The 26,756-nt window shown below is 44.0% G+C and overlaps 1 protein-coding gene across 2 annotated transcripts in view; it reads left to right on the forward strand.

Annotated features, from left to right (window-relative positions):
* Nucleotides 1-26,756, forward strand: part of sema4bb (sema domain, immunoglobulin domain (Ig), transmembrane domain (TM) and short cytoplasmic domain, (semaphorin) 4Bb) — a 54,348-nt gene that overhangs the window by 16,571 nt on the left and 11,021 nt on the right. For both annotated transcript variants that reach the window (XM_047580270.1, XM_047580269.1), the window contains exons 2-8: nucleotides 6,605-7,028; nucleotides 19,399-19,559; nucleotides 19,687-19,749; nucleotides 20,252-20,350; nucleotides 22,853-22,964; nucleotides 23,439-23,555; nucleotides 24,104-24,261. In XM_047580270.1, coding sequence (XP_047436226.1) covers nucleotides 6,926-7,028; nucleotides 19,399-19,559; nucleotides 19,687-19,749; nucleotides 20,252-20,350; nucleotides 22,853-22,964; nucleotides 23,439-23,555; nucleotides 24,104-24,261 — 813 coding nt within the window. In that variant the 5' untranslated portion in view covers nucleotides 6,605-6,925. The remainder of the gene's footprint in view (nucleotides 1-6,604; nucleotides 7,029-19,398; nucleotides 19,560-19,686; nucleotides 19,750-20,251; nucleotides 20,351-22,852; nucleotides 22,965-23,438; nucleotides 23,556-24,103; nucleotides 24,262-26,756) is intronic.

Here is a 26,756-nt window from a genome sequence, read left to right on the forward strand (position 1 = left end):
ATCTTGCTCATCAATCTGGGATCACACACGTGAATAAATAATTGAGCATTTAATTGAGTTTCAGATCTCAGAGAGTTTCCCATTAATATCGGATGACAAATCCCGTTTTGTCCAGGATATGATTCTCAACACAGTGAGATGGGGACAGGCACTGGATTACAACTATTAGTATAAAGTTGTTTTTGTTAGTTTATTTTTTCACAAACTAAGATGTTAATGAATTTGTAAAATATATGAAAAATACACAGTCTGAATGGCGTCAAGTAGTTGCACCTTTTCTCTCCGACCACATTTTCATAGTCGTAACGGAGAGGGTTCCACTAGATCAAATAGATGGATTAACATTGAGATTAGTTTTTTGTGCCGTTTGTGCAAATTTGTCTCTTTCAGAGCAGCGTTGCCTTCAGGCGTCAGGATCCTGAATCTTCAGTTTGCAGCTGTTCCACATTATGGAGTTGAAAGTTGGAGCATGCATAAAGGCTTTTATTTTATTCCGGGTTAAAATCTTTTCTGCTGTGTGCTGACACAGAGACCTCGGTCAGTTTCAGAGCCAAGAGAAAGTCACGTCACCTGCAGGGTAGGAATCATGTTGGAGAGAAAACATCAGAGCAATTCCTCTCTAGGTTTGTTTCGGATGTTTGTGTTTCCTTCCAGACTTTAACATAAGACAAAAATTTGAAACCACAAGTCAAACCGTTTCATGTTCAGACTCTGTAGCTGATGCCATATTGATCCTTCTTCTTTTGCACTCGCTTTAGAGCATTTACATTTAATCAGAATTTTATTTCCTGCTTCACGGGAATTTCCTTTTTTAAGACGCAGAAATCCTGATGGAAAGTTGTTTTTCCAGGGCTTGTTCTGCTTGTTTTGAGGAGATTGTTCATATTAAAAACGTCTCCGAGGTTTCTGTGAGAGGATATCCTGGAGATTGGTCGCTGATGGACTTTTTGCCAAGAAGGCAATCAGCCCTTTTACTAGCATCACTGTAGATGTTTCAAAGCGTTATCTTGGCGTGGACTTCCTGTTTCGGAAAGAAAAAAATCAACAGAACTGTTAGCAACTGTTTGAACTGTCAGCGTTAGACCAGTACGGTGACCTGTGATGAATTTGGGTCACCACAGTAAGTTCAATAAGAAAAGGTGTAGATTAATAGGTCGTATATTCAGGATTGGACGTGGTGAATAGTAATGAGTAATGTCTGCACGCTGCTGTGTATGCTAGTTGCGCAGTCATCTACTCTCTGTCTTTGTCTAACACCTTCATCTCTGAGTGCCGTCATCCCGGCATGCTGATTCATGCTTTGACGCTGCATAAACTCGCCGCGTCACTGTGATGATGAATTTACTATAAGCTCAGCCAGCTAAGGGAACAATTGCCGCTGTCTCGACTGCTGCACTGAGTCCTTACAGTTTATTTTTAACACAGTCGTGATTTATTTAGGAGCCTGTTTTTGTGGTGCTGGGAGCAGCCTGCTCAGCTGAAACACTCACTTCTATTCCCAGGTGGACAGGGTAAAAGTTCACATGGTACCCCGTGTTTCCACAAAGTACTGTACTTGCTTTGTATTCGCGTGTGTCATTCCCTAATTGAAAAGTTTTTTTTTTTGTTTCTTTTCCGTGCGTGGCCTCGGCACCATAATGTGTTGCAAAGAGCGAAGTCCAGAGGCTTTAGGGTTGTTTAAAGCCTGCACAATATTAGGAAGGTGGTCATAATGTTATGCCTGATTGGTGTAGGCTGTGATATGACGGATAAAGGTTTTCTTATATTATATACTAATGACTGTGCACATCCAGTGAAGAGACTCTTCATCTCAAACAAGTGAAATGACATCAGAGTCACTGGGCTCGTGTCATTGAAGTCACACAGTTTGGTAAAAGATGATGGTTTTACAATAACTCCTCATTCACATGATGTTGAAATATTTGGGGAAGTGGTTCCAGGCTGCGATACATACAGAATGGAGGATCTGAATAATCCCGACGTATGCTTGGCAAATGTGACCGTTTCGTCCATCTGTCCCAAGGACCCAACAGCATCATTTTGTGCCACCTCACACGTCTTTATGATTACTTGCACGTGTTTGAAATTAACCGCATGTCACTTGCTCTCCATGTCTGCTACTTTTACGCTTTGTTGTCGCGTACAAACTGGAAACAGCCAATGAACAAAGTCAGAAAAAAAAACAACTTCCCCACTTGAGAAATGAGACACTGTCCGGGAGCAGGTGAATGCATTATTAGTTAACAAACACGTCCCAGTGAGCAGCTGAAAGACCAGCCATTGATTTCTTTTTTCTTTTTTTTTTCTCGGGGGTACCTCCCCCTACATCCCCCTTGCTTGATTTTTGTACCAATCAAGCACTGCCCACTCGGCTAAGCAGGCAGCTATAAGTGTGAGTTATAATGACAGACACAGCAAGGAGTCCCTGCCCTGTCAGTCACCAGCTGAGGTCTTTTCTGCCCAACATAATGGCTCCATAAATCTTTCTGAATGGTGATCTGAACCCATAGGGTGTTTTTTTTTTTTTTTCTTTTAGTTTCAGACATTGGGGGGAAAAAACTTATTGAAAGACAAGTACATTTATTTGACCCAGTAGAAACAATTAAATGTCTTGATGGCCCGATTCAGATACAGGCTCCCAAAGTCACCCTTAAATCTGGGGAAAAAAAAAAAATGAAAGTTTCCAGATTTGATTACAACTGCGCAATTAAAAAGCTTTTATCGTTCCCTTTCACTTAGATGTACTCAATGATACTGTTAATGGATTGGACCGCAGCCCGGTCTGGCCTCATGTCGAACTCTGCGACGGTACTCTCATCACAGGGTCCTGCCCGGCCAATGATTATCTCTGCAAGTGCCTCGATCCGTGCCAAGGACTAAATGTGAGGCAGGTCACTTTGCAGAGAGGAGTTATTGGGAGCTGGTAGTTGAACGCAAAGCTCAGTCCTTCATACAAAACTAGTCAAGTTGTTGGCAACCATCCAGCTCTTTGTCCAGCAAACTCGCCATGTCCCGACTGAGTGTTGTTGTCCAGTGTGTCTGTCACATCCTTTCCCTCTCTATGAGCAGATGCAGGTATTAATGGAGAGCCTCGGGGGAGGTTGAGAAGGTTAATGAATCTGTAGCTTTAAGCAATATGGCACCAGATTCACCCTTCACAGATACAAGGGGCAGCAGACCCTCGCCTAGATGAGCAGATGGGTCCACTGGCATTAGCTGGTCGCTCACACTTTAACGGCTCTGGTTGAATAGAGCTCTAATCCTATAAGTCCTATAATAGTTGCTTTTAATAAGATCACTCTCTTTGGCTGAGGACTTGTTGTCAAAAGAAGAATGTAATGCTTATTAATATTTAGTACTTCTGTTGTTCTTCTGAGTGGATTAGGACACTGCACAATTGGCTGGACTACAATGCGTGGCCATGGCGTTCAAGAGAAAAAGTGGGAAAACGAAAGCAGCAGCATTACATCAGTTTACTCGGCCTTCGAACCCTTGCTAAGCCTGAACAGATCTGCCCGAGGCGTGCAGCTCATCCATCCTCTGCTCCTGAGGTGCTGGCCCCAGTTAGATGAACATTTATGAGTCATCATGTACCTAGTTCTCCCTGGATACCTTATGCTTCCCAGTCTGCTGCATGGGCCTCTTCATACCAAAATAACTTGTTTTTGACTGAGCTCGCCAACCTTTTGGAGGAGTCCAATGTCGTTATGAGGAGGTGGAAAAAATGTATTACAGATCTCACTGATGTAACATAAATTACCGTTCATCTTTTCTTAGTTTGAAGTAAAAGCAGTTTACATTTGGCAACCAGCATAGGATGCATTTTGGACCAACTTGGTTGGAAACAAGTGACACATTGTGTATAAGATCTTATCTGACTGACCAGAGAAAGTTTCTACTCTTTTAGGCAGTGGAGTGTAGAGGTACTCCTTTATCCGTTGCTGCCTCAATAGAATTATCCAAAAAGCTTCCTCATTTGTCAGAATAACAGGAAGGCCTGCTCACAGCAACTCTCTACTTTCATTAAAACTTAACAGACCTCTCGAGTTACATAAGGATTCTTCTTGGTCTCCTTCATCTACTGAATGAAATGAGTGTTGTCAACAAATTTGCAGATTATTTTATTTAGAGTTTGTGTATGAGAATACATAATTCCAGAATGAAGTGATATTGTCTATGTATAGCAATCAGCCACAACATTACCACCACTGACAATAGAAGTAAATACCATTGAACATCTTGTGACAGTGCAATGTTTTGCTGAGGAAACATTTGGATCTGGCATCTGTGTGGATGGTTAGACATGTACCACCCGCCTAGACCAGACCAGGCATCCCCTCCACATAACACTGACATGGGGTAGCAGTTCCTCAGTCACAAAAACAGTGTAGGAACAACTCAAAAACATGAAAAACAGCACAAGGTGTTGACCTGGCCTCCAAATTCACTAGATCCCAAACTTATCCACAGAGGCCCCTTAATCGCCTTAATCACACTCTTACTGGACACCTTAAGTGCATGTGAACACGTAAAATTGGAGCTCTCCGATGAAGACACACAGATAATGTGACTGGAATTCGGTTTTCTCCAGCATGTACATGCAAGATGGTCAGTTTCAGAAGACGAAGGTAAACAGAGCCGGTAGAAGGTCAACCGGAAATGGGGCTGTATTAACGTGGTACGATCCTGCTGAAAAAACACATAGCGCCACCTAGTGTGGAGGAGGACGGCATGCTCCTGTCAGTTTTCGCTGTTGAATGTGGGACAAGGACCGCATTCACAAAGTCGAATTTCGAGCATAGCTCGATTAAGCTGTGCATGTAGATGCATTGAATGTCCTGATGCCAGACACCACAGGACACCATCAGAAGGCCCATGTCCATTCTCTGATGAGTCACAACTGTTTTGGAGGCACAAGGGAGACCTACACAATATTAGACAGGTGGTCATAATGTTAAGCCTGATTAGTATAAACAGTGAACTACCGATTCAGTATGTGTGTCCAGCCTTCAGACGACAGTTTTCCTACATTCTGTTGACGTATGTTCGACTCGATCAGGACTTAAAACCGCTCCTTCCCAGCAGGGCCCTGCCTCACCAGACAACCAGAGTCCAGTCACATATGCTAAAATTGGACTGGTGTTGGATCTATTGGCCACTGTAAATATTTGAATGAAGTCTTCTGGGAGTCGTTGCAGCGACAGCGTAGACGTCATGCGCTCTCCGGTGTTTACTTTCCAAACGCTACCACCAATGTGGGTGCTTCGGGGAGACATCCAGCGCTGTCAGGCAATAAGGAGCAGCGAGTTGTCTCATATCACAGGCACAAGCTTTATTGTGTTCACTCAGCTGAGGTGTCTCTGCTCTTCTAAGGGGAGGGTCACAAGAATCATGCAAGAGTTTCTGCTCCTCTGGCTTTAGGTTTAGGTTAGGTTTGTCAAATACTTCTCCTGCTGCCTTTTTTATGAGTACAGTGTGTTTTTCGTCTCGCTGACAGCACAGCTCGAGGAATGTCGGCCAGTTTGACAGGCCATCACTGAAATATGTCAACAAATATTGGATAGGTGCCATGCAAGTTATTACAGACTTTCATATCCCTGTCAGATGAACACGAATCTATATTTTAATCCATCTTCATAATGGCTGGATGTGTAAAAATGCTAATAGGTTGACTTTGTGTTGCAGTCCTAAAATACATTATAGCCAGTCTGACAGTTATGAAGACACACTGTGGTTTAATTGTAGTGTTATGCAGCTTATCTCCAGTGTTTATTTAGCGAAGAAGGTAGGAACAGATGGGAGTTGTACCTACTTCGAGTGCTATCCAGGAAAGTTTACGCCCTACTACTAAATAAGAAATATGAGCATACATGTTGTGCGTTAATCTGCACACTCACATGGAGGCCAATAAAAGCCAGGGAGCTGATCCGTGCACTGGGCCGCTTTGTGACAAATTAAAGAGTTGTCTTGGGAGTCACTGTTCTTTCATTTATTTCCCCACACGGCCTCAGAATTAGAGCCTAGCTCCCATTTTATCTTCCCAGGGATCTTTCACCAATTGTTGATGACAGCATAATTAAAATTCACGGATCAAAAAAACATCTCGTGGAGAAACTCGGTGGGCTGCAGCGCAAACGGCAAATTGGACATTTACTTAGGCTTAAAAGTTTGTGAAACCCTGCAAGCTACCACACGATGCTCCCGTCAGCTGGCTGGTGTTCTTAATTATGTGTTTAGCAGATTAGTTTTTCTTCGGCGCTGCGGTGAAAACGTCAGCGGTGGAAGAGCAAATAGTCGCTGGTGTGTGTGCTACTGTTCAGCCTTAGGACCGAGATGAGGTGGGTCATTTCTGCGTGATGCTGCTGTTGCCGTCAAAACTGATTAACACATGTCTCAAACTCTGCAGTAAAATCCGCACCATTATCCAAACTGAACTGGAGCCAAGCGATTCGGTCTTTTTGCTTGTGTAGTTGTTGGTTGTAGCGTCAGAAAGTTGGATATGGATCTGTTATTCTAGCTTGTGTTTAATCTTCTTTTTTTTTTTTTGTAAACCATGTTTTTGGATCAGACATTAAGAACAAACTTCTCTCTCTTCTCTCCGCAGATCTTAAATGATTTTAACTAAATGGCCGATGGTTGGAGATTTGTGCTGATCCATCACAGTGCTCCACGAGTAGACGAACACCAGCAGCCTTTAATCTGGAAAGGATTTCTCTCTCCGTGCTAAGAGTCTACTAACTGTGTGTAAGGACCACTGGGAGTACAAGAATCAAGTCAAGGACACGTTCACTCCCACTCAGCTTGCAGGAAGATGGGAGTAAGAAAATAAAGATCTGTGGAATCGAGAGGAGCTTAATGAATTCCAGGGAATCTTAAAGCGAATGCTGTGCGTTGGTTTGTGTCCGTGTTAGAGAATCAGGCAACCATGTGGACAATAGCTGCGACCGTCCACTGTCTTCTGGCTTGCTGCCTCCAATCGGCCGTCGCCACCGAGGACGACGTCCTGCCGCGCATCAGTTTCCCGTACAGTAAGTGAAAACGGACACATGTCACATTTAATAATATAAGGTCTATCATTCTTGTCCATTTATGGAAATCATGCAGATAAAACATGGAACTGAATTTAATCTCAGCAATACCAGTGGAAAAAGCAACAAAGTACAAGCACTTGATGACTCTACAACATCATTGTAGCTGAACACACTTTCCGATTTCACTCAGTTTGTACGTAACGCTGTTATATTTTCTCATCATACCAGCTGTATGATACTACACATAGATCTCCACTGTACTGAAGGATTTTTTTGGCATGCTCTTTGAACCTTGGTCTTTTATTATGATGTAATGTTGATCCAGTGCATGTTTATGAGCCCTTCAAAACTGAAACATGTCCAGTGTAATATTTTGCTAGCTTGCTACAGCTCAGACAAAGTGATCAGTTAAAAAAAGAGGAGTGCTTGTGGTTCTGTTATTATGCACGGTTTGACAATTTGGCACAGTAACCAAGTGTTGTGGCATTGGAAACTCGACAGTACCTCGTAAAATAAATCATTTTGGTTATCGTCAGGAAACGCAACCAAAACTGTTGCAACAAGCGTGGAAGCAGCCTTTTGTTACTGTGTATTCACACAAGCTTCTAAGAGACAACAAGTGTCTGCAGGCCCAAAGGCGCACAACTTAAAAAGACACCCACGCTATAAACGCCACATTTCAAAAATGCATCCAATTATGAGTTTTGTTCCTTCTGGGCCTCCCTCAAGATGAGATGTCGCTTTGCAGGTAAATTACTGCCTCTGCTGTCGTGTTTAACCCTTAGACGGGTCAGAGTTAACTGACTATACCGAGCAAATAAAAAACAAAAAGCAAAAAAAACAACAGTTTTGGACCTGGTATCTGTCCTGCTGCACATATGGCTTCATGCCTTCATGAGCACTTGGCACCTCCTCCCTGTTTGTGCCTGATTGACCTTTTTGCTAATGTGCGGCTGAGTGCGACAGTTTATCTCCCAAATATAAACGTAATGTCCCTCCTGGCGAATCTGCTGATTGAATGGAGGACCTCTTTGCACCTGACTTCATCGTTGTGTGTAATTACTTCTCACACACTGCAGCGCTTCTTATTATAATAACTGTGGATTAAGCTCTTGCCATTTAAAAACACACGGCGCTGTTTTTCAGTATTTGTTCAGCTGACAGCCTTTTGGTAATTGATTGATGCATTATTGGAGCTTATGACAAACGAGGTGGCTGTTCGGAGGCGACTCAACAGGGGGAAATTGACTACTTTTCAGGAAAGCGCCTCTAAACACCTACTTTTCAGCATCCTGTGTTGTAGTTTGCCACTGCTGAAAAGAGGGTACCCGCTTAAAATAAGCTCCCCGCTTCTTGCGGCGCATTTGTGTTGTCACCCAGACAAACGCACAGCCACCAGAGTATAGGTTTATATGAATGTAGGTGTGTGTGTGTGTGTGTGTTTGTGTGTTGGCTCCTGAAAACACTACCTGCCTGAATGCGAAGCTCCTTCCCATGAAAACACATTATGGCGCTCGTCTGATTCGCTCTCCAGCCAACTCGCTGAGGCCTCATCCTGTGATTCACATGCACCACCTCAAATTGGCATCGCTCGTACCCGAGAGCAGCCTTTCACATACTTGAGCCATTTAACTTGTTTCTGAAAGAGCTAAATGGATTAAATTGGCGAAAGGCTGGTTCCCAGCGAGGGAGTATTTTGCAAACCACTGATGTTTCTTTTTCACCACCTCCCCTCACTTCGCTTCACTCCACTCGCCATTCATAATCTAAATTTCATGTATTTTGACACGAGCGGTTGGTGATTGAGGTTGTCAGCTGAAGAGCATAAGTGGTTCTGTGAGACAACATGCTTTTCAGCCTATAATATGGTGTAGAGAATCTGATTTAAATGTCACTGGCACTGATTGTAACCTATTCATTAAGAGCGGAGCTTTGCATAAACAGGCGCATGCTAAACGCTTCGCACGCAAGCTAACCTCGGTTCAACCTGCGGCATTGATGCAGAACATGTAAAGCGGGTCACCTCCGTAAACCTCCGTTTTTGGTGTTCATTGTTTGTTAGAAAAGAGGGACCCGGGCAGTTTTCTCGAGGGAGGACCCTTGCCCCCTTCTTAGAACGGCGTCCCCTTTTTCTATTTGTCCTTCCTCCCTCTCCTCTCGCTCCTTCACTCGCTCCTAATGAACAGGCTAATCTCTCATGTGTAGTGAGTGGAGGGTTTTTGTGTGTGTGTGTGTGTGTGTGGTTGCTGCAGTGGGAGAGCTTGACTGTTTTTCATTATGGCTCTTGTGCAGAAAGGCAGCACAAAAGATCACGGGACCCGAAGCAGTGAGCGTCGTGGAGGCATGCAGCACGCACCGATGGTAGTTATGAGAAACTTCGCAAGCAAGATGCTGCTGTCTCTCTACACAGATGCTCTGAGGAGCTGGATTATTTCTCTTCTCTTATTTATTGTTCACTTGGAAGAAGAAGAAGAGGAAGAAGAAGAAGAAAAACATAAAGATCTGACCAGAGTGCCTGAACTGTATTGAATATCCTGGTATTACTGCTGTGGGTCTGGTTCCTCTTAGAGAATTGTGCTTAATTGCTGTCTTGCCAAGACTCGGATGAGATAATTGTTACCACATCTGTCCGTTAAACATAAAGCTACAGCAGAGGGGAGCACGTGCTGCAGCCGGGGATATGCCTGGAAAAAATAGGTTTTTACATTTTGTGCAAACTTTCTTAAAGTGCACTGGGCCCCACAAGTACCTCCCAACCATTTGCTTCATTAACCCTGGTATTTGTTGTTCCTGAGGCCCTGATCGATCCAGCAAGTTCTTGTTGCTGCCTGTAGCTCTTTTCTGGTGAAGTTTGCAAATTTCCTGGACTAATGGAAAGATTGAGTAGGGACCCCCTACTAACTATATGTGTTCTTTATTAAGCTCGGCCTAGTGCTATATTAAAATATACATTATTATCATTTTGCATTCAATATTAAGCTATTAAAATAACACATGTTCAAATTTCAAACATGTGCAACAGTAGGGTGACCGTGCAACTGGCAATAACAGACAGTCCGTTAAACATAGCTAAATGACCAAAACATTTCGGCCTCACTATTTGGCTGCTGGGAGTGGCTACACTGTTAGCTTCTCTTCTGCTGCGTTCATCTGGATTTCACCTGGGAACTGTAAAATGCGGCCTCATGATCGGATCATCAGCGATAGGGGCGGGGCCTGCTGTGTACAGGAGGCTTAGATTGACAGGTCTCGGCTAGTGCAGCGCTCTGCGTGAAACCGTGGGCTGTTGAGACAGCTCCTGTGATTGGATTCACGTCAATGTGCATTTAAACAAATTTAAATTCTTTGGGAAAATTTTTTAAAAATACATGAAAGGATGTGGGATTTTAAAGCCCCACGGCACCACAAGTAACATTTCCATCCGTCAAAGTGTGCGTGTGATGTACAGTGCATTGTGTAAAACAAAGGAAACGGATCTGATCAGTCTTGAAGAGGAGCAAATGCCCCTTTAAGCCGACCTGCCCAGCACGCTGTGTGTGCTCGGTGTACACAGTGTCCTTTCTTCCTTGCGTTTGGTTCATGTTCGGTGAATATTGTCCGCCTTCTGTCATGCATGCTAATCCACTGACCTTGGCAGCGTGTGGATCGCAGTTCAGAAACAGAGGAGGGGCGGTGAGAGGAGGAGGAGGAGGAGGGGGGGGGGGTCAGACTAAATACTCGTGAGGTTTTAGACATGCTCCGGTGCCCACCTAAAGCCCGACAAGGACACGCCCACTGATCCTGAAAGGAAAACGGTCCGCGGCTTCCAGCAGAGGTGGCACTCACAAGTGCCTGCATATAAAACCATAACAGTCGCCACAATGGAGCGTAATTACAGCGCATCTACGCCGTCTGTTTCAGACGTCCTAATGGCTTCGTCGCTTTGCACGCTCCAGGGAGTGCTAAGAAAACTTCAGTCTTGGCCTATTTCGATCAGGAACATTTGATTTGAAGAAAAACGGCGCGCAGCGAGACATAATGGTGTAGCTGGTAATTAAGATGGACAGAGAGGAATGCGAGGTTAAAGAGTGTCATTAGGAGAATTTGTTTTGCTGTGGCGCGGTGTTGATTTTTGAAAACAATAATGCGGCTCGCCTCATCAAACGGTTTCAAACGGTTTTATTTTTACTGACACAAAAATAGTTTCTTCTTCTTTTCAAATGAACTGGAAGTGACTTGTCATGACACGGAGAAGCACTCATGTGGTGGTGTTGCATGTACTCGGTTGTGCTCTGGAACTCAAACTCATTTGCGTCCACATCAAAAAGTTTCTTGTCTTCATTTCCATCACATTCGACATTAAAATGTGGAATAAAGATATAAACAGCTTCTATCACAGGGAGTTATATTTTCCTTTAAGAGGGGAATACATCACGGAGTTCATTGATACTCTGCACACACACACTCACACCTCAATGCATTCATCACATTTTGCTGGTTTAGCCTACAGTACCACTTGAACACATCTGAAGTCTCCATTGTTTATACTCTCTGTGTATAGTGGTTGAATTGTATACAGCAGCAAACTCAACAGACTTCACCTTCTATAAGCAGAGTGGACGTATGACTGAGTGTAGAGTTTTTATGGATCCTGCCAACGTACAGTCGGACGTAGTAGCTTTCCTGTAACACATTATCATCATGTTAGATTATTTCATGCTCTAAAATAAACTTGGCATGTTGTTTTCCTTCATTAACTCGTCACGTACCGACAGTGTTTTCCTTCGTATCTAGAGAGCCCGAACGCTCTGCGAGCAGGAATACGCCCCGGTAAGGTTTGGAAACTCTATAGTCATGTGATCGCACGTTTAAAGTTCTGCAGACCACAGTAATTTAACTGTCATACTGGATATTTAAAGAAAAAATAAGGCACTTATACCCTGGCGCTTTTCAGGGAGTACTACAGGTTCTGAGTGAGAGATGAGGCAGAGCTGAAACAGTTAAATTAAAAGTCAGAAGTTTCCTGAGTCGGTTCCAGTACGTTAATACACTCCACATGCCTTTGATTCCGACTAGCGTGTGAAAAGACACACCGAGGTGTGCGTCCACACAAGATCAGATTATCGTATCGTTTCATTTCTGTTTGCACTGATGAGGCTTCAGGTTATTTGACCGCGTCAGAGTGACACTTTGTCAAATATAGAGACTATCGCAATTGATCCCGATCTCCTGATGCCAGGTACTTGACTACAGGAAATAAACGCGGCCGTGGAATGGAAAGAGTAAAATCCCACAGCTGTTGGGATGAAGAGTGCGTGTGCGTGTGTCCATTAGCAAAGCGTGTAAGCCGCTATACTTGACCACATCTCATCCTCAGTCACTTTGTGGTGGACGGGTGAAGAGCAGGAGACTCGGTCCGACTCCAGTCTGCTCTTCTCATCAAGGGCCTCTCCAGAGATCCACGTCCATTCACTCCAGAGGCCTGTGTTTGTGCGCCGTGGTAGCACTTTAAAGACCTTCGACACATGACATGCCAAAGTGAGCGCGCTCACTAAAGTGCTGGCAGCTCCACCGGTGCCCTAAATATCGACATGTGTGCAAACTCAGAAATGGCAGCGTAAAATGTATCGACATGTTCTTTAATGGGATTCTAGCTGCAGAAGGATCCATGTGTGAGCATGTCAAAGCCAGCGTGATGGATGTTTGTAGCAACAACACATGACTCTTTCTTTTTTTTTTTCTCCTTCTCAAATCCACTTGGCTGAGCTGCAGACTTCGTGTAATTCATTAAGCCAGTGTTTCATGGTGTGCATGTGTTTTTAGTCATGCTAGTGCTGTTCTCTTTGTAGATTTAAATGTCAGTGAATCCACCACTTTGGTTCAGACAGAAATGTCTCACAGTGTTGTCGTAATTGTCATTTAATTTAAAACATTCACGATCCCCAGGGGGTGAACCAAAAATGACTTTCATGATCTGTTCCAGGATGAGAATGAGGAGTTTTCGTGAAGTATCTCAACCGCTTTGCGTTGCAGTGTCATGAGATCTTGTACGTCATTGCGTTGAGATTTTCCAGGTTTTGTTTGGTGATGACGAACCTAATACTTGTTTAACATGACTGGAAAAACTAGTTTTTGTAATTTAATAGTGAAGTTTTTGTCCTTTGAGCATATTTTCAGTATAGTGTAGTATCGAGGGTAATGCATTGACGTCACTGCCGCTCAGCGCCACACCCCCTGAGTGACAAAAACATATGAAACGTGTCAGTAAATACAGAGAGACTGGGAAAAAGATCAAATTAAGGACAACTGGACTCAACAATGATCCATACAAACTAGTATGGATTTGGAAAAGTGGATTAGCCTCAGTTTCAGTTAGTTTTAGGTCATTTAGTTATGACAAATGTAGCTAAATAAAAGATGCCACTCCTAAGAGCTTTACTGAGAAGTAACGTTAACCATAGCGTCCAACAGGGCGTTAGAAGGATGACGAGGAGCTTCACCGTCTTTTTTAAATTTGCGGCGAAAAATTAATTTACAGTTAAGACACTATTAAAGCCTATGAAAATAATTAATGGGGCTAATCTCCATGTTTACTTGCTTGGCACTCGCTGTGACGTACCAGATTTAAGTGACATCTACTGTAGACTTCAGAATAGAGGGAGAGCGTGATTGCTACTTATCTTTATTTTATTTCCACAGTTGATACCAACAAAAATGCGTTAATACCAAAACATGTACTCATGACGTCTTGAGTCTTGCCATTGACACATAAATGCTGTTTTCAGTTCAGCTAGAATTTTGTCTCGTATCTTCCTATTCAGCTCTGATACTGCCTTCATTTAGCGCCTCCTCAGCATTCACCACTGTTCAAACCCTAAAACTTCCTCTCGGTTTCTACTGCAAACACTGGTATCGCTTGTTTTTTTTTTTTTCATGCGGGAACGTTGCATCACCATGTCAGCAGTACCGCATCTTTTTAACACGGTGCGACTATCAACCCACCAACCAGTCTTAAAACAAATGCACGTTTCATTCTGATGCTAGCAGGCAAAGTGTAAACACAACAGGATCTTCTTTCCCGGAGCAGGGCACGAACCACATTTCATTGACACATATGTTAAATTACGTGGTGTTGCCCACCGCTACAGAAGAGAGACGGATGGGGAAAAAAAAGAGGCTGAAGAGGCACCACATACGACAAGCACAGGCACGTCTGTTTTGAATAGCGAGTGAGGATGTTATACCAACTATATGTCGCCCTTTCTGTTTGGTTTCAGGTTCTGTTTGAATAACTCGTTCAGACATCACACAGAGCCTCTCTGTGTCTCGCCGAGCTTACATCCAGGGTTTTGTGAGCTTTCAGCTGTGATGGAGCACTGCGCTTCCATCGCTTTGCTGCTTTGAGCGTTGGGTGGGTGCGTGCCAATCCCGAGTGCATCAGGATGACACCTGAGAGCTTTTAATTACAGAGCAGAGCGCCACGTCTGTCTCAGCCCCTTGTTCTCTGCTTTTAGAGGCATGCTGTGGTGTACGCGCTGACCTCATCCCCTGTCACATGTGTGGCGGAGGTGAGTTGTGTTCGGAGAGGGAAGGAATCATCAACATTTCCAGCTCACCAGCCTGTCATTTCCTGGTCATATGTTGGCGCCTCGATGTTTTTCTGCACCTGTAACCGTGTGGCGCCATTAACACTTTTGTGATGCATAATCCTCACGTAGAGCGAACACCGGACTTGCACACTGTCAGGGTCGCTCATTATCTGCAAGGTCCAGCTGTCAGCTCGGTACAGTGTGTGCGCACTCACACACACACACATGTGAACAAAACAGGGGAAAAAATCACATGAACCTGCAGCGTATGTTGACCAGAAACATTGTTTTTTTTTTCTGTCACCGGCTTCATTTTCCAAACAATGAAGTCACTTTAGCTGAGCCCAGATTTTTATTTGTTTAAATGAAGATTTCCAGTAATTAATGACAAAAGACAAATGTATGTCTGTCTAACAATGACCATTTAACTAGAACATAAAACACCAGCGGCGCTCCAAGCTCCTTCTAACTCGTTGCCTCTTCATCAGAGGTTCGTATCCTTCGACAAACCTTTCGGACGAGCACTGCTTCTTTGCTGTTTCTTTTGCTACTACGGCAGAACAGAACCAGTCTGCTCTTAGATGCAAAAAAATAAAAAATGAAATAAGCCTCACTTTGCCTAAACATCGGGAGGAGCAGATGACCTTGCAGTGACTCCTGTCAGATTCTGTCAGCTCCGCAGCAGCGATCAAGCCCTTTGTCAAATCATGTCAAGCAGGGAGCCTTGAAGCTGTGCACTGTTGTTGCATGGTAAAGGCGTGAGATGGTGTTTTCTTTTTTTTTTTTTTCTACAGTTGTATCTTGCATGCTAGATAAGCTGTGCCCAGTGTGAGATTAATATCAGCTGAGCTGCACTCTCCTCTCCATTTTGGTGTACTCAGCCCCGCTGCAAGCGAACCCCTTTGTCCCCGTTGCCCCCTTGCCTTGTGACTTGGCTCACGCTGCTGTAGTAAATCTGGGCCATGTTTACACTCAGGGCTTTTAGGCGTACACCTACCGAGCAGCCAATCAGTCACCCCACCCGTGATGTACTATTAAACCTTGGAGGGGGGGGGGGAAGGGGCTGATCCTGCTCCATTTTCTCTGAAATATGATGCTTGCCAAAGTGCTGGCTTGAATTTGTATTTCTCAGCGACATCAAGCTGGCACCACGTGATGATGTCTTAGTTACTTGAGCGGTGAGTAAGCCGAACATGCTCAACCTAGATGTGAATGAAAGGATTCAAAGGCATTTAGGTCTTAATTAATCCTAATGTGCTATTTTGGCAGTCTGGTCTGTCAGCTCTGATACACTAAGCAGAAATATATTTTTTTACTGAAAACACAAACTGGGATGTATGTGTTATTTGTGCATACTGAAATACATTCATTCTTACGTTTGTCTTCTGTTAAAGCTATACATGTAAGGGTTTTTGGTCAAGTTATTTTAAGAAAGATGCCACTTTAATGTATGTACTATAAATATGCTGCAGGTTTATTTATCTTTGCGTAGAGACAGGAAACAGGTGGACTGCACCCTGCGATGGGTTTGCATGTTTGCAAAAATAAATATTTGCGGTTTAATTGGGGTTAATGTGCAGCACTATTTCCTGTTTTCTTCACCCTTTTTTGTAAAAGTCCCCAAGCAGACGAGCTCCTTTTAATTCTGCACATATAGAGATCTTTGCATTAAACCGGGTTAAACTGATGCACGCGTCTGTAGACAGGAAATAGTACGTGAGGTTAATAAGATGAAAATGGCCTCAGCAGTAAATTAATTTAACACTCGCAGAAGAGGAGATGTGAGATGCACAGGGGCCTGCAGAAATATCTCTGCTTTCATTCAGGACGTTTGTAGCTGTTCATTGTGTGTGTGTGTGTGTGCTCACAACTCTCTCGCCGTGAAGCAAGCAAACAGTTCTGTGATCACAAGCATCTGCTCCCTGAAATCCTCAGTGATCTCATTTCTTTCTGCCATCTTTAGCTCCACTGATTAAAAAGAAAATAACAAAGAATGAATACAGTGAATCCTCCTGCCAGAATTGAGTTTCGCGTAATTAATTGCTGAGAGGTTGTTGTGTCTCAGTGGGGACGAGGCATTCAGCTCTTGGATGTTGCTACTAGCGCGCGCAGACCTTGTTCTTCCAGCTCTGAAGTGTCCTCGGATGGCGCGTCTTTTGAACCCGTCCGCGACCGTGGAGAATTTAGGCAAATGCACTCAGTTTGACTTCCAGGCTGAAATTCAAAAGACCCGCGGCGCTGGCTAATTCAGCATGTTAACACCGACAATAAAGCAGCCGTATTGATGGTAGGTGCGATGTGATGAGCGCTGGCAGAGGTGGAGGGCCCGACTCGGTGACAGCCAGCTGATTAAACAGGCGGGTGATGAATGAAACTGGAGCCTGGCTGTGAAATTACCTGCAGTTGCTGCTGCCGTCTGAGGACGGCCCCGCATTCTGCTGCAAGCGCTAGTCAGGACGGTGATCGTCTGCATTAAAGAGTATAGAAATTTCCCCTGAAGAACCAACCTCTGCCGATGGGATAAAGAGAGACAGGCGCGGTATTCTGCTTGCAGCTTGACACAGACATGAACCTTGTAACGTCTTGACCTTCTCTTATCAGAAATCCATCTTGGAGTGCTTTGAAAATAACATGTTTTCCCCGAGTCTGCATGTTTCTTCATAGGTCAACGTCTCTATCCAATCTTCCTGGTTACCACAACTCCCTCCCAGTTCCCTGACCTCAACCCTCCCCCTGCTAAGTATCCTCTGCCTGCTCTCAGAGTAAAACTTTCATGAGTTTGCTCTCCCCTGCTCGTTATTCCTTTGTCTGTCTAAGACATTGTCACTGTGATTTATGTCAGAGACTTTTTAATTTGCTGAGGAAAGGCTGTTTTTCGGTCCTAGCGAACGTCAAAGACCCAGGGGAGACGTGACTATCAGGCTATGATATGTCCCCCTGTTGAGACTTGAGATGACACTCCTTTGTCTGCCAACTGCGGGGTCCACTGGGACTCAGAATACCCCCTCTCTTTTTTCATGAGCATTTAAGGACATTTTAACTGACTCAATTTACCTTTAAATTAAACCGCTTTTTCCAGTGCACAGTTTCCTTTTTCATAGGGAAACTTTTTCCTGACCCGAGTGACCTACGGACGACTATTGGAAGGCGTTTCGTTTCAAATGCTCTATCCCCTCCCCTGATTTTAATGACAGGCCTGTCTCTTCATTGACTCCAGATGTCACAATGTTTTAAACAGAGCGAGCGCTGTTGATGTGGAAGGGCCTAAGATTTGATTTTGGACAAGATGTGGCTTGTGCAGCTGGATTTCACTCCCACAAGGGGAAGACGATCAGCTGCCAAAGTGCCTTGAGTGTTAGATGAACCATTTGTTTGTGAGCACATTGAGAAGTTTAAGTCATGGGTTGTAAACATTTATTGCTCTTTACTGGCTCCATTTGCATCACAGTCCAACGCACCACCTGGAGGAGGAGTGCTGCAGATAAACGTGCTGCCCGTGTCTTTTTTTTTTTCTTTTTCTTACTGTCACAAGTGTCTAAATTTGAATTCGGGTTGCTGGTTTTACATGGGGTGGTGGCCGTAAACGATTTAACTGCGGCAAATATTAGTGTTTACAACAGCAGATCCGAGCCAGTAATCTTATTTGGACAAGCAAATGGAGTCCGTGACCCCCCCGCGTTTTGGCTTGGGAGGGACACGGAGTGTGTTTTAATATGTTTGGAGCGGGAGGCAAAAGATAAACATTTACAAAGATGGTCAAAAATCTGCAAGGAGCGAGAAGTATGTAAGCAGTGGAGGCTCAGATATCCTATTGCAAGTCTCTGTAATAGATATAAGTTGATAACATTCACCCAAACAACCATTTTACAGATCTTCTTGTTTTCAGCCCTTTTGGGAAGTTGGTCATACGCGAAGGAAAAACTGTAAAGCGACCACTTGTCAAGACCTCAAAGAAACTTGCTCCACAAATCACTCCTTTACAAATTGCCTTTTCTCGCAGCAGACGGCGGTTAAAAAGCAGCTGCCGATGTCGCTGTATAGGACGCGGAGCTGTTTGTGATGCTAAGGGAAGTTCTGTAAAAGGAGCAAAGCGTGCATCAAATCTGCACTTCATCACAAGAACTATTAGGAGCTGCAGGAAAGGGAAGCGATGTGGGAAAAAGTAACTCGCTTGACTTATGGCCCACTACTAAAGAGATCTGTTTGAAGAGGCAGCGGAATGAAAGAGATTTAGATTAGTGTCGAGAAGAAGAGGAGGCTTTCACCCCGCTGCCAGCGCCAGAGCAGAGCAGAACCGAGGAGCCGGCTAGCAAAGCGGGAAAGTGGCTCATTGTCCAACGTATGACATGTTCTTGTGAAGCTACCGTACCTGCTGTCTGCTGCTGTGATAAGGGACGGAACAAACTCGATGAGGGTTTCCCACATTGTGTTGTAAAACGATTTAACTGCTGCGTTTTAACTCAGTTTCTGCTTGATTCCCTTATTTACTTGGATTGCTTAAAACAGTAAAGCAAGATTCCCGGTGATTTAAGGAAGTATTGCTTCCATAAATCCCTGCTGATCTTACTCTGGGCTTTGGATTCCCTACACAAAGCAGCGGTGGTCATTTTATGATCATTCCTAGCGGTCAGTGGTGAGTTTTAGCATCGAGCACACGTGCAGTAATGAGCGCGCGCATTCAAAGCCGAGCACGTTTTGCGCGTGTCCCCACACTTTGAGCGTCACAGGATGTTCCGTAGCCATCTGATTCTCCTCGGTCCTGTCCTGTGATAATAATCTGCCGTGCGTGTTGTTTCCAGATGCGAAGGAGAGATCGGCCAAGAGATTCTCGGCGGACGGCGTTTTCAATTACACCTCCCTGCTGTTCAGCCAGGAGGACGACATGCTGTACGTCGGAGCCAGGGAGGCGCTGTTCGCCCTGAGCCTCTCGGACATCAGCAAGACCAAGCTCCAGAAGAACGTGAGTGCGACCAAAACGCCAAAAAAAAGATTATCTGTCATAGTCAAAATGCAGGTTTATAACCAGAATAGATGCTTCAGAAACATCTGTGTCTTCCTGTATTTCACATGTTCTTTCTCATCTCCAGCTGACATGGGGCACTCCTGCTGGAAAGAGAGAGGAGTGCAGTTTCAAAGGGAAGAACCTGGAGGTGAGAGGCATTTCTTCACAGCTCCAAGAGAACACCATAAAAAAAAAAAAAAGGTTGCGAGACAATAAAAAGCGCATAGACGTCTGTCTTCACGAACACCACTTACGAATAGATTCATCAAGTGTGTAGGCCCCGTCAGGGAATTTGACTTTCTTCTTCTCTGCCTGTCTGTTACCGCGTTGTCATGCCAGCTCTCGTATCCCTAGGCGACAAGCCTCGGTAATCTGTGTACTGCAGTGTACGACTGTGGTCTGTGTATTACAGAAAGCTCACCAGGCAACCGCCGTGTGATGCTGGGAGGTTTTCCCAACAGTGTTAGAGGAATATTTTTCTAACGGTTACTACCGGAGCAGTTTCTGAAATATTTTCTGTCCTCTGAGAGATTAACTTGTGATTATTTTGGGCAGAGACTTTAAGGAGCTCTCAAGGAAATCACGTTCAAGTTCTAAGAAGTTCTTGTGAACGTGTGGACCTCACACTCTCTTCATTTGTTCCCATCCAGACTGATTGCTTCAATTACATCAAAATTCTCCTGCGGCTGAACAGCACTCATCTCTATGTGTGTGGCACCTACGCCTTCAGCCCGGTGTGCGCCTACATAGTAAGTACTCTACTCTCTGCTCGCCTGCAAGAGCTGATTTCTCTCCTGTCATTAGAAACTAGTCTGAATTTTATATATATATATATATATCATTATATATATATATATATATATATATATATATATATATATATCTTTGTTCTCTCTTGAATTTTCATGTGTTTTTTGATGCTCTATCGAAATCCAGCTCTTTTATCCTCCATGTCAGCGTCAGATCTGTTGTTATCCAAGCGTAACCAAATCCTGCTGAAGCACTTTAGCCAGGCAAGTCAACGGGGGGTACACAAACTGCGTGGCTTCCAGAGAGAGGGTAGCGATAGACATGTTTATCTAGCAGAGAAGTACATCTGGAGCGATGGTAACCGGCGGCAGGATGACATTGATTTCAGTGATGGGGGGGCAATCGAGCTTGGCAGCGGTGCCGCTCTTAAAGGGTGGCATTAAACTCTCCCGTTGGACGTCACCGTGAAAGAAAAACACGGGTCACCTCGGACTGAAGATGACTTGGCAGGACGTTGGGTCCTGAACCGAGATTCCGAGCAAGTCTGAGCCCAGTTTGTCTGAGTCAACACTCGTCATGTTGACAGAGTCCACGGCTTTTGTGTGCGTATGTGCGCGTGTCAGCCCGAGCATTCCTGGAGGCCAGACGATTAATATTAACACTGATATATAGTTTATTTTTCTAGCACTTCTCAAAACACAGCCACGGAGGATTTTTTTTTACTGACGATGTAACAGGACACTAAAGCCAAGAGGACACACAAACAATCCTATGACAAACACCGGTTTAAACAAACTCTTAGTAAAACAACATCTCATTATGAAAAGAGGCATGGGAAGATTTCACAAGCAGCTGAGAGGCTCCATACTGTCCTGTTTTATTTAACCATCAGCAAACGGAAACAAGTTGTCACTGTCACTGGAAGACATCCACTTGATTTCTCAAACTCACACTACTGAGGGTTGACATTATTTTCATTTGGATTCGAAGCTGTGGATTTATTTCCCAGTCACTTGGAAGAAGAAGGGAGCTCATAGGAGCCAGAGAGGACAGAGGAAACAGTTACAGCCTCCAACAGCTGTTTCGCAGCTTCCATGTATCAGAGATGAGGACGGGAGTCACTGCGACTTGCACTCGAGTCGCTGTTTTGGTGACTTGTGACTTGACTTGACAAAGTATAAAAAACTTGAGACCCGACTTGGAAGTTTAAGACTCGCGACTTGATTGTTGTTCATTTCACGTTTTCACTTTGTATATGAAATATAACCTATAACTCAAGTCCGTTATATTACCTGAGAGTATGCGAGTGCACGCTGCCTCATGTTTTAGAGAAACACTGAATATATCAGTAATTAACATGTCATACTTTATAAACCGGTTGGATAAATTGGGCAATAATATCATTTGACAGTTACTAATATCTTACTGTATATTGTCTCTTTATCAAGATTGGATTCTGCAGGTAAGGTTGCAATAATGTGACTTGACGTGATCTATTACAGGACTTGACTTGCCCCTCCAAAAAAATAATTTACCTGAGACTCGCACATGAGTGACTTGATCCCATCTCTGCCATGTATAGTTTACCTCAGGGTGTTTTTGAAGAAGTAAGTGTAAGTAAATTATGTGGTTAGTAAAAGGAAAAAAACAAAAAAAAAAAAAAAAAACAAGAATTATTATTAAGATATTTTATTTAAAACAGTTCTGTAGTGTTCTATATATTTTATACCCAACAAATCCCATAAAAAGACCAAAACCATGTTAATACTTTTCTGCCTTTGCAGCTTTGTGCGTGACATTCTGTTTGTTTGCATAAATCTTTAATAATGTGTTAATTAACATATTAATTAAGCTGTGGCTTTTATTAAATGATTGCAAAATATTCAGCCGTCAAATAGTCAAAATGCTACATACGTAGAGTTTAAGATGCATTTTAGAGACTTATTTTAATCAAGGAATAAACACAAATTAGCATTAGCAACATTTAAGGGAACAGGTTTGCGTGTTTGCGATAGACTCAGAATAGAGTCCATTATTTGTGTTGAATGTGCGTAGTGAAGCTGGGATGTTCTTTTGTTTGTTTGTCTGTTGTGAAACTCAGCTGTGCGTCAGACTTTGGCTACGCTATTTGTTAAAGGGACAAATCTATTGTGTTCGGTCTTTTCAAGGAATTTTTCGTCAGGAACAAAATACTGAATATCAACAGAGTTGTCCTTAATCATCTGCTGATCTTGGGTCTGTAGGTCATCATGTCTAGTGGGCTGAGAAGTGTGTCATTGACATGAATGGGTCTTAGATGGATTCCTCCTCGCTATAGAAACGACACAGAATACTAGTCAGACGCAGTTACAGTGAGTGAATGTCCATAATGCCACTGCGTGTATTGTACTGGAGAGGCTGAGCTGGAGGTTGATGAGCTCGCTTTAGCTCACTCTCCTACTATAAGTAGAATTTAATTGGACTGTGCCTGAGGGACGTTTGCTGTTTGCGTCTGTGCCCAGAACACGACGACGTTCACGCTGGAAAGAGATGAAGTGGGCGAGGTTGTGATGGAAGACGGGCGCAGCCGCTGTCCCTTTAATCCGGAGTACAAATCCACTGCCATCATCGTCGGTATGTAGCAATGCACAGCTCTAAGACACGCGCACACACACGCATACACACACACACACACACCTGTTGTCAAAGGCTCTGGAAACAACTCCAGCTGTTTGTGAAGCTTCTTTGATGTTGTTTCCGTCTTTGATTCAGTAATGAGCCATGATGTGCCCGCTAATGTGGTTTGTCTGCATCAGACTGTCTGATAAATAACCGGACATCAACACACCCTGTGTGTGTGTGTGTGTGTGTGTGTGTGTGTGTGTGTGTGTGTGTGTGCGCGCCTGTGTGTGTGTGTGTGTTCTTGAACAAGCAATTAGTAAATAATTGAGCTGGATATGAGGGGGAGGAATGATTTGTCTAATCCCTCACACACTGTTCTGTTGTGGTGCTAAGACTCCACTTTATTGCTGACTTAATCTCCAGCTCATAATGTCTTTGTCATTATGTTATGTTCAGGCTTTGTTTTCCCCCTTTGTTCTCTTCCAGATGGCGAATTGTACACTGGTACTGTCAGTAACTTCCAGGGGAACGAACCAGTCATTTACAAGAGTTTGGGTCAGGGAACTGCTCTGAAGACAGAAAACTCCTTAAAATGGCTGCAAGGTAAATTTATACCATTAAATGGCCAACTGTGTTTTTTCTCCCCACCCCCCCCGTTCCACACATCTTCCATCATGTACCGAGCAGAGGAGATAAGCCCAGAAAAGTAGCGATCATTAGCGGGGCGCATTCAGACTAATGCATGCGGATGGAGAGCAAAGACAAACCCCGGTAGATTGCGTGCGCTCGCTCCTATCAGCCACCACACATGCACATCAAAACCAGCCTTAGCCGGCTGCCACTGTTTCCACCAGAGAAGGCTGCACTTTGCTCACAATTAAGGCCTCTCTTGTCTTTTGATCTCCATGTAATTCATGCAGAGTGCTCCTGATGAGACATCTGAGTATAGTTATACAGAAAATCCTGTTTCCTCTTGCCTGGCAGGATCCTGTGACACAGTTCTCTGGTGTATTATTCCAAATTTACAGTGATACAAACGTGATGACTGGGCTGGAAAATAAAAATAAAAACTGTTTCCATGTGTAGATAGTAAAGTTGCAACATATCTCTCTGAGCACACGTTTATTTTTGCGCTTTCCTGTTTTTGACAGATCCGGTGTTTGTCGGCTCGGCTTACATCGAGGAGAGCCAGCCAATAGGAAACACTGTGGGTGACGACGACAAGATTTACTTCTTCTTCAGCGAGGCGGGAAAAGAATTCGACTTCTTTGACAACACCATTGTGTCCAGGATCGCTCGCGTGTGTAAGGTAAGACAGGCCGGGTTAGGGTGAGGAAAAGAAAGAGGCACAGCAGGGCTCTAACTTCCTGTCCTTAAGCCCGATACAATTACCTCAGAACAAGACGGGACGCTCCCATGTTGCAGCACATTCAGTCATTTAACTGTACATCATGCCTGTGTGGATACATTGGAAATTTGTCACTGGTGCCTTAATGCCTTCTCTATTTTACTGTGCAAACATGTTTTCAGAAGATTTGCTTTCCCCTCGCCTGAATCATGGCCTCCTCCTCCCTCCCTCCCTCCCTCTCTCTGACTGCCTCTGCAATGTCATATCCCCCTCTCCTTCCATCTCTCTCACAATGTCAGCTGCACTCGTCCATCCCTTCAGCTCCTTGCCTTTCTCCACCCGCCCTTTGAGCTTTGCAGGCATTATTAGTATTCAAGGGTGCTTCGCAGCAATATGAAATGCTCTTTTTCTCCCCCCACTCTACTGTATGCCCTGTTTTTGTTGCGGGTAAAGCGTGAAAACAGTAGGTACTGCAGACTCGGATCATTTAAACAGTCTACGTCATTCCTCCTCTTCCTCCTCCTCCACCTCCTCAAGAGTTTAGTTTGGTCGATCAACCTGGATAATCAGCCACTGACTTTATCCCCTTTTCACCTGTCATCTGATCAATTAAAAGGCTATGAAGCTGCCTGATATACATGCACTCAGCGTCCCCCCCTGACTGATGCCTCTTGTTCATGGAGGCAGTAATGTGCGTAATCGTGGGGACAGCATGTAATCTTAAGTGACAGCCTAATGACTTAGTCCTGCTAGGCTCTGGCACTCGGTGCTGCGACACCTCTCCCAGCCGGCAGAGTTCCTCCTGGGTTCTATATATGGAAATCATTGACAGAAAGGCCCCCAGACTGTGGCAACTTGCTGCAGATGAACTGTGCAATAGAGACAGAAGAATGTCTCTCTCTGCTCTATAAAGCGCCTTTATTTCCCCGGAATGTGGCAGCTCTCTTATTCCGGGCTGACGTCTTTTCAGATGCTATTCTGTGGTAGTGCGGTGGTGCTGCATGTGGGTTATTCTCCAATTTACTGGCCAAATGCTTAAGTGATATTAACAAATCACAATGAGTCCCGAGAATTCCCCTCACTGCCCAGCCGCTGTTAAAAGAACTGCTTATTTTTGTGCAAATTATTGTCTTGCAAATGTCGCTCTCGTTCCATAAAGGCCCTCGTGTGTCGGCCCTCGTCAGTTTGTTGCGAGCGAGCAGCTGGTGCAGTGAGATCTGAGGCTGGTCTCATGCAGATAGACGTTGACTGTGGCTTAGATCTAGCGAATGGGGAAAATGCAAGTAGACGTCTGCAATTATCTGTTGCGCAAAGCTGTCTGATTCTGCAAAGTCTCGAGTTAAGACGGCAGACAATTCAGGCTCCCACTCACAGAAAATGTTTGCCTCCTGCAGCACACAGGCAGGTTTCACGGAGGATGGCACGAAAAAATCAGCTGGCAGACATTACTCTTACTTCAGAGTTAGGCTGGTGCTTGGTTGCTGCTTAAATCTCTTTTTATGTTTCCTCACTGACCCGGTTTAGACTAAATTAACAGTGTGGACTGTACAGTGTTGCCATGGATTCAATTAAGTTATGCTCTGCTCTACAAAAAATGCATAAGAATATAAATATATTTCAAATGTATTTGTTTACATCTTGGCAAATTTCAAATTAGCTATTAGTAGTTTGTATTTGCAAGAGCTCAGTGAATGTGCAGACTATTCCTGGATTACTTGTTGAAGAAAACACGCTAGTTAGCGCTGTCGCCTCACAGTAAGACAGTTCTAGGTTTAAACTCATCAGCAGGCTTCTCCTGTCAGTGGTCATAAAGTTGTGGCTGATGTTGTTAAAAAAAAAAAGTGTGTGTCATGCCTATAAGTATTAATTATTGTACCCATATTAGTTTTAAGTAGCTTAATTGCACCCGTGAGCTGTGAGACACTAGTGGTTTCTCACCTTCAGCCCTCTGGAGAAGAGCACCTCACAATTTGAAAACCTCAAGACCAAGAATAAAGCCGGCTTAACGCTACAAGCCAATTTAAAATGTCTGGGAGAAGAGCGCTCCTGAATGGCTGCAGGCTTGTTTCCTAAATTATTATTCACCTTTTTTCCCCCTCAGTATATCACATGTGAACACACGCCCTGCGTCGTCCCTCTCTCTGAGCAGAAAGTGCTGAACTCAGGTTAGGTGAAGCTGAGGTATGAAGACCCCTCCCTGGTAGCAGTATCTAACGCTCTTCTGCGAAATGACAGAACGTGGTCACTATTGCCATGTCCAAATATACTGGTATGTGGTTTTATTTAACATCTGAATCACGTTACTCCTTCGTTGCCAACACTTGGAGGACATGCATTCTTGTCCGATAAGATAAATGAGACAGTAAAAGTCTCCTTTATTTATTTATTTTTTTTTTTTTTATTCTAACTACTGTTGTACTTTGGTTTGCCAAGTAGTTCTGGTTCCAAGTTTCTTT

Source organism: Mugil cephalus, chromosome 3 (assembly GCF_022458985.1).
Source record: "Mugil cephalus isolate CIBA_MC_2020 chromosome 3, CIBA_Mcephalus_1.1, whole genome shotgun sequence".
Taxonomy (NCBI): domain Eukaryota; kingdom Metazoa; phylum Chordata; class Actinopteri; order Mugiliformes; family Mugilidae; genus Mugil; species Mugil cephalus.